Consider the following 13,008-nt stretch of genomic DNA (forward strand, 5'->3'; position numbering starts at 1 on the left):
AATATATCTGGATTTTTTAGCAATACATCATGCCATCATAAGTGATCAGTAACAAGACATGCATGCAACTTACCTTTCGTTTTGTTTTTCTTTTTCTTATATTCAGCTTTCACTTTCTGTGCCTTTTCTTGCTGTGACTACGAGAGAAAGAAAATAGGTTCATCAGCAGTAGCTAGATGTATTTAACATGAAGGAAAATGACAACATATATTTTATTATTTAGATGAATTTCTTCTCTTTAATCAGTATTAGTTATTATCATGCAAGGAAGCCTGGAAAATTGTATGGAGACTAGATCAGCCACATCGACAAAACCAGATATTTTTAAATGAACCTAAATAAAAAAAGGAGAGGATCCAGGAACATTTTTTTTCATACTTTCTTGTGGCAGTTGTGGCTTGAGGGTGTGGGTCAAAATCTCCCACACTGGTGGCATAAACCTGCAACGTAAGGTCCCAAAGCTATCGTGAAGAAATTATCTTATTTTCCAATTTTGAGTGAGTGAGTATGGTTTTGCCACGATTTTAGTGATATTCCAGCAATATCATGGCGGGGGACACCAGAAATGGGCTTCACACATTTACGATGTCGGGAATCGAACCAGGGTCTTTGGCGTGACGAGCGAAACTTTTGACCACTATAACATTACCAACGTCATCTATCAACACAACAATGCAAAACAGCATTCAGTTTTTCTACAGGTCCCCTTGTGACCTCAAGAACACCCATGGGAGGAATACTGCATCGCCTCGCGCGACAGTGTTATCTGTAACTGTTACATTCTGCACAATCTAAAATGTCCATGACAAAAGGTGCCAGGCTAATGATGAACACATGAGATATTGAGTTGGTCTTTGTCAATTCCTTCTGATGTCTTCAATTCAAACACGTGTCCAGTATTGCCCTCTTTGCAATATGTCATCAAACAACAAATGTTTAGATGTACAGTCAATTTCTCTTACTTAAGTCTGGTTATGCGTTTAATTATTGAGGTTATGTATGTATCAATGTAGCATAATTTCCTTTCAAATGTGCTGTTTTGATTCCTATTGTGATTGAGGCAGATATGTTTGATAATGTAGCAACATTCCTTAGAATGTCTAATACCATTGTTGTTTGATTAAAAATATTCAAGAATGATAATTTATTGGTAATTACGTTTCAGTTATATTTTGTAAGATTTAAAGCAATTATGTCATGAATAGGTGGATAAGAGCAGTTTTCGGCCTTTCAGTCGGGTGGTCTTGTAGCTACAATCTATTTGGGGCTAGGCTGTTTAGTTCTTTTTTTTTTATCAAATACGTGTTTGAAAGACATTCCCTACCTTCAGTGCGTTGTGCAAAACGTTTTGGCCTTGGAGCCATTCTGGGTTTGCTTCAGGTGTAGGATGAGGATGTGAAGCCATTTGGCTTTCTTGGCGCAAGGAATCTAAGTATTTCTGAAGACGGCGTTTCTCATCTCCCAATCTGTCCTGCTGAAAACATATCACATGTGTTCATTAAGGTGAGGCCAGTAAGCTGGACAAGTCAAGCAATATCCTGACCAAGACTCAGTGCAAACCAAAGGGACTTAATGATTACATATTTTGTAAAGGACAAACCATGCAACAGTACTAAATTGTCAACCAGATGTAGTTTTTACAATGTCAAATGGGTATACAAACAAGAAGTTAAAAGACAAGATATTCTGTAGGGATGAAATATGATCATTACACAGGAGGCGAGCGCCAGTTCCGCACACTGAACCGCCAGTCTCATGTCCCCACGGTTGTGACAGCACTTTGACCACACTTCTAGGGCATCACTGTCATCCATGTCAAAGTAAATCTCCGCAGCTGCAACAAGCCATATACCAGATTGTTGACCCTCGTATAATATATGTTTACCAGTATATAATTTACTTATATATTCCAGTTTATGTTCATCGATATATGACTTCAGCTTACGTTGATATCAGCTGGATTCTTTTTTCATCATTATGTGAGTGAGTGAGTGAGTACAGCACCTCGTATAACAATCAATAGGATGCTGAGTAATGGATAAGTCATTATATCGGATAAGATGAAACATGATATTTGCCTCCAGCTTCGACACTTAATTGAAATATCTTTTTTACATCTGAGATGGGAATAGATATGTCAAAATCAGTTTACTGAATAGTCATCTACTTTCAAGTTGCTCATAATATCAATCACTGGTTTGTCAGGTCCAGCTTTGATTATTTGAAGGCTGACGTCTTAAAGGAATATTACTGTGTGCTGCATTAAACAACAAATTGACGTGAAAGTCCCTATCCCAGATTGATATCATGGTTGGGTAGAATAACTCACTTTTATAGTACTACTAGTGTTTTATCATATTGCATTGGTAGATTATTTTGGACCAGACCACGATATATTATTCATATATACTCTGTAGGCCAGCTATGCCGTTTATAAAACATACCGACTTTCGCCATCTTTCCAGCAGCTGCATACAGCCCCTGCAAAAGATGGTAGTATTACACATTACAAAGAAGATGTACACTTTTATCGTAAAGGTTGAACATTACCTGATTGCAGTTAAATGTATCTTTAACAACCATTAATTATTAGTATATGGTATTTATTGAAGTTGAAATGTTTTAACATCCTGGCAAGGCTATTTTTCTTAATCACCTTTTCATAAGCACATTTGGCTATCACAAGGACCAAATGTTTTGTCTTGCCAATGAGGTTGTTGGGATGAAGCCTCATCCTGCGGTACGCTTTGAACACACTGAGGGAGGTGAGACAACACACGCCGGGGTTTTCTTTGTAGGTATTTTGTACCATCAGGCGTAACTCCAACAACAGCTGAAGCAGCTCCTGTAGCATTAGACAAATTAGACGCTTCATGAATTTCTTAAGAATATCTTTTGTTTGAGTGAGTGAGACCTTCACTGAATTCAAAATCGTGCTCAACTGGGAATTATACACTCTCGTACTGTGTCTGTGCTACCTCGAGTGATTGGGTATGGTTTTACGCCACTTTTAGCAATATTCCAGCTTCACACATTCTACCCATTTCAGGATTCGAACCTTAGTCTGCGGAGTCTCGAGCCAACGCTTTAACCACTAGGCTACCCGACCGCCCCAACTTTTATTTGAAACAATAGCCGTTGGTCTTTCTGCGGGAGTGGACATTGACGATGGAGGTATTACTTCGTCCAGTTTATGATCACTTATATACTCCTTTCAGGCTAATGAAGTTTTGATGCATTTGTCTTGACCTTTGAAAATTGTGCTTTAAAGGGATTCTTTTGGAATGGCTTAATGCAACCGAAGGAGCAGGATACGCTCACCCTTTAATTAGTTTATAATGATTCATTAACAGATGCCTATGATATAGTCGGAATTGAAGAATGGACTCCGCTTTAAGCATAGGACTTTTTTTTATTGTGGAAAGGGTTTGCTGCTTTTATTTAAAGAAGTTCTCAAGAAACCTTCCAATGGTTTTAATAATTACCGTTTATGATTGTCCATATAGGTTTTTCATTCTGTGCAGAGTTACTTGTATTGGGCGTACCAGATACCCATCATTATAGGTTCGAATCCTAGACTTTCCCTGATCATTCTTCTAGGTTTGTCAGTACCATAACCGTGTTCGTGGGTTTCCCCATGGAGGTAAACATTCAAGACCTGCATCACATCCTTCCCACATCAGGCTAGCACGCGGAGATGCAACTGAAATACTGTACAACGTAACATGTACCTAATTCACTCACTCACTCATTCGTCAACGCAGAATTTCCATACAGTTAAAACAACTATTCAGTCCAGGTTATAACAAAAATAACAAAATTCATTTACCTCATAGCGGTAAGCAGTAAACTGTGTGTTATAGAACACAGTTTTCCACAGGGAGGTTTCTATCTTCTCGAATTCCTCTGATAGCTTCACCTCAATATCTTCCTCCTCAGGGTCGTCGTGCATGTACACTTCCAGCTCCCCGGTCAAAGTCAATGCTGCAACACCCATCAATAGCCTTATCAAGATGACCGTCACCTTGGCACATAGATACGCAAACGTGTGTGCAATGATTGTTTTATACATAACTGTTAAAATTGAAACGGAAATCCAGCAGGTGAGCTTAAATTATTTTGAATAATTTAGAGGCATTAAATTGCATATTTCATTCCCTTTCATTTACGTGAATAGCTCTTTCTAACTACGAAAACATTAAAGGATTACTACCCATTTTACCAGACAGAATATTGCCTCATATATTAACTCTCTGAATTTGAGGTTATCTCTGTAAACGTGGCTTTGGCATTCCATCAAAATGTAGATTGTAGTTTCTTCATTATGGGTGTTCCATGTAGGTTTATGTTATAGTTTCATGTTCGAGAAACAGGTGGTTCCTCAGAAAGTAGTATGGAACAGGCTCAATTATGCTATTCATTTCAATGTATCCAACAAGGAAACATTAATGTACGCATTTGTACATTCAGAGAATCAGCATCTGCCACATCCTGTCCAGAGATGAATAAGGTTCCATTTCCTGCGAGTTTGTCACGGAGTGTATATCTTTTGGGTCGCTTGCAGGAAATTTTCATGATTATTGTATTTAGTTTGAAGATGTATTTTCATCATAGTTTTGATAATTGTTATGTCTCTGTGTGGAAGGTATTCTGATTTTTGAAAATGCAAAAGATCTGGTGGGGGTTTCGGTAATTTTGACAGATCTCTGTTACTTTGAGTAATTTTGAGTCCCTGCGAAAGAATTGACCAAACATCCAGGATAATGACAATCGAAGATGTGAAAAAGCTATAAAATGACAATTTAACAAATGGCACCAAAATGACTAAATTTGAGTATTTGTGTTTGTAATACTACTAATTATGATAGAATCATGTGTTAATGATGTGTTAAAGAAGGTTGGTTAAAACTAGGGACACTCTTACAGAGTCTTGTCACAGTTTCATCCTTCAATTTTAAAACACACTCACTATCTCCAGAAACTTTACTCTGGTATCGCATATTGGTATAAAAAATTGTTTGTTGTAGTGATGTTACCATGGAGTAGACAATGTTGACTCCTTTGTACGATATGTCTTTGTACTCTGTGATTAAGTAAATACGTTATTTTGACAATATATCATGATACAAGTCATCGTAAAAAGTGAGTGTTGTTTCTTCTGGAGATAGCTAAATTTCTCAGTTCTGATGTCTGAAGACAACTAGCGCCAACATCCACTCTGGTGCATGAGAGTCTACTCAGAAATCACAAGGTAATGATGAACTTAACATCAAATAAACTTGTACTGAAGATTGCGTTAAGAAAGGACATCCTCAGGCATACTTACCATTGTACAGAAATCGCAGGCCATTCAGAACTTGACTGCACCTCTGTAATTATATCATGTGTACATTAACTAGTGTATGCTCTATATTTTAGCAACACGCGAATTGTTGTAAAAAAATTAGCCAAATCCCTTTCCATAAACACAAGAAATCTATGTCCAGTTTGTACGATTACAACTATATAATAAGCATAGGTTAATGAATCACTATCAAATAATGGTAATACCAGGAGTTTGCGAAAAATTCAGCGTATTCTACCCTATCGGTGGCACCCGTTACAAACACATGCAAAAAGCACGGGAAGATGTGGTACAAGTCAAAATAGGAAACACTATTTTTGTCACTGATGGGTCAAATGTGGAAATGCCCCACACATGTCTGTCATAAACCTATGTTTTGCTGAAACTTTTAGCACCTGGTATCGTCACTGCTTGATAGTGATTCATAAACACATGCTCATTATAATTATATAGTCGGAATCGTACAATCGACTCTGTTTTTGGCAGAGATTTCTTATGAACATGGAAAGGCTGTTGTTGCTTTTGTTTCATATCTTAACCCGCATCAAGCAACAATGTGCAAGAGTCGCACTACGCTCTTTGAAATCTTCATTGAAACAGCAAGCTCGATTGAACTCCAAAATATGTAAAATGTAAACACCAGAGGCTGGAGCCCATGGAATGTTGCTCAACATACAAGGAAAGTTGACGTTAGGAAAGTTACAGTCACACCTCTTGTCATACAGACTTGTGTCACATGTTACGAACAGATCTAAACATGAAACAGATGAGACGGTTTCACTGGGTTGTTCTTTATTTCTAGTTCGGGTGGGTGAGTGAGTGAGTTGGGTTTAACGCCGCTTTTAACACTATTCCAGTTATATCGCGTCGTGTCACCTTAATCTGGGAGGAAGGCTCGAAGTGATGCAGGTCTCAGACGTTTACAACTTCGGTGAAACCCACGAGCACGGGTATGGTGCTGACAAACCTAGAAACATAATCGGGGCGAACCGGGATTCGAACCCACAATCATATGTTTCTGGTGTGCCCAAGGTAAGCAACTCTGCACAGCGAATCGCGGCGCCTTAGACGACTGGGCCACCCTTGCCCCCTAGTTCGGGTGGGGCAATCAGTGGAAGGAAATTAACGATATTAGATCATGGATATCCCTGAAACTGAATGATTTGTCCAATTTCCTATGTTTTCATTTACTCATTCCGAGCAGAAAATCCGATGCATGTGCATAAAGAAACAGACCAGCAATTGCTGCTCTAGGGGATGCCTACTTCTTGCCTTATGTCATGTCCCAAATACACAAAGATGTTATCCACGAGGAAGTCCAGCAATTCTCATATTGTATTCTCAGTACATTTCAGATGATATTTGCTTTCCTTTTTGACAAATTGTTTTGAACCTTTGAAGATAAAAATCCAGCAAAATCCTTCGACTTTTGGAGAATCCACATGGTATTAATTCCACTTGTCGCAAATACATATGAATATAATGTCTGTCCCTGATTTTATTAAGACCAATGGTTAATCTTTGAGACAGAGATTTGGTGGTACATTATTGGAGATTATATTTGTATAATACTATCTGCACTTTGAGGCTATCGTTACTACATAATCAGGAACCATCCGAATTGTAGTAATGAATTTGTTGAAATGCATACAAGACCCGTCTCGAGGCAATTCTGGGCTTGAGCAAAACAACTCTGCTGTAACCAGTACACATTTATACTTTGGAGGTCGATATTATTAAAAAAATATGGACATTAACTACTGAAAACATAATATTCAATTAACTGTTACATCGACATATGTGCTAAGCACCATGCTTCTACCCACTAGCTACAGAGGGGTTCACACCCTCAATCAGCGGATCCTGACACGGCTAAGGTACGCAACTATGCCTGGACTACTGAGGAAATGAAATCCACATACCTCCAGCATGAAGAGTCTGTTGAGTCTTGCACATACTAGTTGACTGAACCTTGCCGTTGTCGACATGTTACTTGCAGTAGTTGCTGATATCGCAGTCATCGCCGCTTTCTTGAATTTACCCGCAGCATGTTCATCAAAGCTTCCATCCTGGACCTTCTCAACAGCTTCACGAACAACCATCTCCAGTTCAGTCTCCTGAATTTGTTCAAAGCAAATGAACGATACTTTAACACACCCAATAAAGATAGTCATCGAGCCATACTAAAAGGCTGGGAGACCTATAGTTGCACCATGGACGAATACGTCCCAATGGAACTAGTTTTCAGCACGCATCAGCAGTACAAAACAATATAACACGGTCATAACGAAACTCCAAGGGCCTGTTGTTATGTTCCTTATAATCACATCATACTCTATTTGCCCGCCATTCGTAATAGATTTCACGATCTTGTATGCAAAAAATCGGAATGAATGTATTTTATATATTCACGTTTTTTAAAGAGCTGTAAATAGTGAAACATGTACTTGAGGTCATATCTTTGCATTCTGACAGACAGACATTTTATTGGGTATTTAAGACCGCATGGCCCATTGTACGGTTGATATTTCAGTTTCATTTCTTTAATCACGTGATACACATGATATACATGGTAAACAAAATCTATCTGACAGAGAATATATGCTTCAACAATTTGGCTGGTGAACGTGTAACATAAGAGTTGTTGGATTTTGTTTTTATGCATATTGGTAAACTAGGGGATGTATGGAGGCGTAGCCACTCGTGAAAATATCACCTTTTCCCCCGTCACGAGATGAGAGAAACATAATATTTCACTCAACACATGGAATATCCTATTTATTATATAGTTTTTGTGCAATTGTCTACGGAAAATTAAACAAGTTCATTACAAATGTAAAACCTTGAAACGTAAATTCTCCCTACTTGACACACAGGGACGGTTCACCACCCCTTGTATTTGCGACTTAAAAAGTAGTTTCGTGTTTGCAAAATCTTAAAAAAATATAAACAAAAGTATTAAAAAATATTGAGGGTCACGATAATTCTTTATCATACATTTCGATATGAGTTTATACAAAATCAACTTCAACAAAAAATATTCTTGAATACCAGGAGACCGCTGAGAGAAGCGAAAGAATACATGCTTGTCAAGTAACAAATATGGGGCGTTGCGAAACGAACAGTCTCGATTGACGAGTTAAATGAGAGATTTACAGTTTATAACGAAACATTTTCGAGAGAAAAATAAACGGCTAGAAGTGATATTAACTCCATAAATGACTATCCGTCATTATTTTGCCTTGTTCATGTGGAACTACCTTAAAACGAACGTCAACAGTTTGTGTACGGGCCAGTCAATTTTCGGAGACAATTAAAGGGGAAGTAACTCTTGTATGACACTAGTTCCGTCAAAGTGTTATGTTCACAGCAGTGAAATATCAAGTGTTTTGTTCACTGCAGTGACATTTCAAGTGTTATGTTCAGTGAAATGAAAATATCACCTTTCTCAAACTCAGTCTTTCAAACTCAGTATATAATAAACTTTTGCCTAAGATGTTTATACTTGTCACATACTAATAGAACACGAAATTCATCCACAATCTCTCCTGACTGACAGTTATTACAGTTTTCAAAACCAACTTTTTACACAGCTACATCTAAAATTTACATTGAAATTGTGTAACTACACTCTGAATTTACATAAAGCCCTAACAAGCGATTTATCATCTAACATACTCTGTTTCTATAGCAGACTTTATCTGAGGAAACGTGAAGAAGATTTATTATCATGCCAGTTTCGACACTGTAACCTTTGTTAGAGAATACATTTGTATCCTGAACATCTTGGGAAATCCACACAAATGAATAAGGACATGATATATCTGATATTGGACACCCAATTTGTTTTACCATTGTCATCAATAGCTTTCAGTAGTTTATGACATAGACAAGGATATCTTTGCGATTCCATCCTCAGTAATTTTAGCCAATAGCTGGTCATTCGGAGTTGATTTAACATATGAATGGGATAGAGTCCCCTTTCACCGTAACCAACCATTAAAAAGCGTTTAAAGTATGAAGAATGTACGTTTTCAATGATAGCGTGATAGAGTGAGTGAGTGAGTGAGTGAGTGAGTGAGTGAGTTGGGTTTAACGCCGCTTTTAACAGTATTCCAGTCATATCGCGGCGTGTCAGCTTAATGTGGGAGGAAAGCCCGAAGTGATGCAGGTCTCAGACATTTACCACTTCGGTGAAACCCACGAGCACGGGTATGGTGCTGATAAACCTGGAAACATAATTTGGGCGAACCGGAATTCGAACCCACAATCATAGGTTTCTGGCGTGCCCAAGGGACGCAACTCTGCACAGCGAAATCGCGGCGCCTTAGACGACTGGGCCCCCGTGCCCCCTTGCCCCCCAGCGTGATAGAAGATAGATGAGAGATGATATTAGTAACAGGTTTTAAGAGAATATTGCTATATCTCCATTTTTCACGTTTGGAAATTATTTGGTTTTGACAAATTAACTTCCAATCCCCATTTGATGCAAAAAGAATGTAATACATTCAATGGTTTTTTTTACCATTAACAGAATACGAAAACATGATAATATCAACAGCAAATAGAAGTAACATTAAATCTATAATATGACATTCATTATATATTTCTCTGACAAAGTCATTAATGAAGAAAATAAACAAAACTGGACGTACACCACTTGATGTTAAGAAGCCTCAGCCTTAGTTAACGCCCTTGCCATGGGAAGTTGAGATTAAACGGGAATATCATTTTAGGGATGTAAAATACATATAACTGAAGTAAACAAGCAAAATATAAAGTGGTAGTAGTAGCTTCGTACCTGTGGTTTAAACACCTTTGGCTCACTGCCTAATAAGGCAGGGAATGATGCAAGCGGAGACGGAGTAAGAGAGGGAGGATTCTGAAAATGAGAAATGGACGAAGCAAGGTACTGAGCACTCTCAAATGGTAAGCCGATAGGTGCTCGGAGTGGTTGGGGCTGGCGCTGGGAACTCATCACAGGTACAAGCAGGAGTAGGGGTGGAAGTGGGAGCCGATGCTGCAGCACCGGAAATGATGGTGGTGGTAGTGGTAGTTGGTGGTTGTTGTGAAGCCCTGGTGAGGTTGGGGGTGGTGTTTGGTGTTGAACACGAGAAATAGACGAAACGTCTTGTTCTGGCTGATACTGAGCGTGTGGGGAGACTGCCATTTGGTCTTGTGGTTGGTGTTGATGCTGAAACGTTGCAGACACATAGGGAAAGGATGGCGGTGAGGATGGATGTGCTTCTAACGTCGCTGCATTATTGGAGATGTCAGCTTGCCCTTCGTGGCGATCATAGATGATCTCCACGTGGTCGGAGTCTCTGTGCCTCTGGTCGGCCGCTGGATCGGACTGCTGAAACAGGAAAATATCCCGTTAACGTTTATGCCATCAGTGGACTCTCTACATAAGTGAATGAGTGAGTGAAGTGGGTAAATGAGTGAGGTTTCCGCCACGCCTACGAGACTCAACCCTCCACAGCGACTAGCAAATTTACACAACCATCGAATCGCCTAGGAACAACACGTGTTGCAAAACATAAACTTACTTAAGGTACAGAAATCATATTGGACACATACTGTCCCAAGGAGTACAAACGGTGTGTTAAATCAAATAAAGCTCATTTCAATCCCATTGAATTAGGTTTGTTTATTTCCGTAAGATATCTCTCTGAAGGTCGCATAGATGAACCCTTAGAGCACATTGACCGTCCAATCAAAATACAGAATACGTTGGTTATTGAGAAAATCTATTCTTTCTAAAACGCTTCGGCTTCGGAAGTTTCAATCGTAACAAAATATAAAACGTTAAGGCCAGAGTGTAATCAGTGTCGATAATCTGCCGAAACAGATTCCATTGGGCAAACTAGTGGCGAAAACAATACGAATGTATAACTGACATCCTCAGCAAACCTGACCACCAAATCACGTTAGTCGCCTTTTTATGCAAGCATGGGTTGCTGAGGACCATTTATTCCCCGGAACTCCAAGGGGAACATGGTTGTCATCATTGGGCGAGTTTAACATGGAAAGAAAGTTTAGAGTCGTGAAACAAGCAGGTACGGAGACAAACCAAGTATCATAAAGAAGGTGAATGTGGGATTCGAACCCACAACTTAAATCACGCCACGCCTTAGGGATGCACGATGGACATTTAATTTCATTTCTGAATCGAAGACCATTTCTGACCCGGATGTTCCTGGGCCTGCTGTGCTAGATCGTCACCTTCAGTGTCATCAGGTAGACCGCCTCCGTGGTCTAGTGGTAGAGCGTCCGCCCGGAGAGCGGAAGGTCCGGGGTTCGATCCCCGGCCGCGTCATACCAAAAGATGGTACTTGTTGTTACCCTGTCTGGTGCTCGGCATTAAGGGGCTAAAACAAGGACTGATCGGCTCGGAGTCAGTACACTGTGTCTGAGTGGGGTATTCATGTTAAACTGCGGCATGATATCTCAGCGGGCTAGCACTATAAATCGGCATCAGTCCGGACTAGTACAAGTAGCCACACACACACACACACACACACACACACACACACACGTGCATGCACGTCGCTATATAAGTGCAATAATCTTGGACGCGACGTTAAACCCCATTTCACCTCAACTCATACACATACAGATATTTACATAGTTATAGACAGATTAATGACTAGTCGATTGTTTTGTCGTTGCTAGTATGTTTCGGTTAAATAGATATACAATAATAGAAGCGACAAAGCCCTTTCCATATCTATAAGAAATTATTACAAAGCAGAGGGATATAATCCCTGTCACATATTGCATCATCAGATACCATTATACAAACACGCAGATACAGGTGATCAAACAAATGTCGTTATAAACCAAAGTGTATGTGGCTGCCGTCACGTCGTGCGGGAGAAATCCCCCACCGACATGGCCCCTCCAAAGTTCAGACTTGAACTTAATGTTGTATTTCTTCACCCATGGGATTATAATGTCCTTTAGTTAAAAATTGAGCATTCTTAGCAAATTTGGACCCATGAAGATTCGGGGTAGAATTGGTCTTCAGCAACCCATGCTTGCCCTAAAAGAGTCGACTAACGGACCGGGTGGTCAGGCTCGCTGACTTGGCAGATGCATGTCATCGATCCCAATTGCATGGATCGATGCTTATGATGTCAATCACTGGATTGTCTGGTCCAGACTCGATTATTTACAGACCGCCGTCATATAGCTGGAATATTGCTGAGTGCGGCGTTAAACAACAAACCAACCAATCTTAGCATGTTTAACATATGGTAAACCATGGATGGAAGTTTGGAGGAATCAAAACTTTTCAATGTGTCAAGCTTACAGCGGTAAAACGATCAAATATGGTTTATCTTACCTCATCTGAACCTCTGACCAGGTCTGTAAAAAAAATAAACCGTTTAATTCGAGAGGATGTTTTTTCTTAATAATAATGAAACACAAAACCGAGTACGATTCCGACAATATCACAAGTACGTATTTATGAATTGCTATGCAATATTGATGTTACCAGGTATTCGCTAAAAGGGGACCATAATTTTTTTATGCTGCCCCAACGGTGGCACATCACAAATACATATAAAAGCAACTCAATAATTCTCAAATATTGAGTGAGTGAGTGAGTGAACGAGTTGGGTTCACACATATTGAGTGAGTGAGTGAGCGAGTTGATG

At 39.4% G+C, this 13,008-nt stretch overlaps 1 protein-coding gene across 3 annotated transcripts in view; it reads right to left on the bottom strand.

The window, feature by feature from the left end:
* Positions 1-13,008, bottom strand: part of LOC124134559 (helicase with zinc finger domain 2-like) — a 28,884-nt gene that overhangs the window by 14,080 nt on the left and 1,796 nt on the right. For all 3 annotated transcript variants that reach the window (XM_046499453.2, XM_046499455.2, XM_046499457.2), the window contains exons 2-11: positions 12,693-12,715; positions 10,146-10,700; positions 7,267-7,461; positions 5,327-5,369; positions 3,830-3,984; positions 2,657-2,845; positions 2,445-2,481; positions 1,713-1,834; positions 1,325-1,474; positions 74-137 (exon numbers count right to left, since the gene is read on the bottom strand). In XM_046499453.2, the coding sequence (XP_046355409.2) occupies positions 74-137; positions 1,325-1,474; positions 1,713-1,834; positions 2,445-2,481; positions 2,657-2,845; positions 3,830-3,984; positions 5,327-5,369; positions 7,267-7,461; positions 10,146-10,700; positions 12,693-12,715 (1,533 nt within the window). The remainder of the gene's footprint in view (positions 1-73; positions 138-1,324; positions 1,475-1,712; positions 1,835-2,444; positions 2,482-2,656; positions 2,846-3,829; positions 3,985-5,326; positions 5,370-7,266; positions 7,462-10,145; positions 10,701-12,692; positions 12,716-13,008) is intronic.

The sequence above is a fragment of the Haliotis rufescens genome, unplaced genomic scaffold, assembly GCF_023055435.1.
Source record: "Haliotis rufescens isolate VD_foot unplaced genomic scaffold, xgHalRufe1.0.p SCAF_112, whole genome shotgun sequence".
In the NCBI taxonomy this organism is placed as follows: Eukaryota; Metazoa; Mollusca; class Gastropoda; order Lepetellida; family Haliotidae; genus Haliotis; species Haliotis rufescens.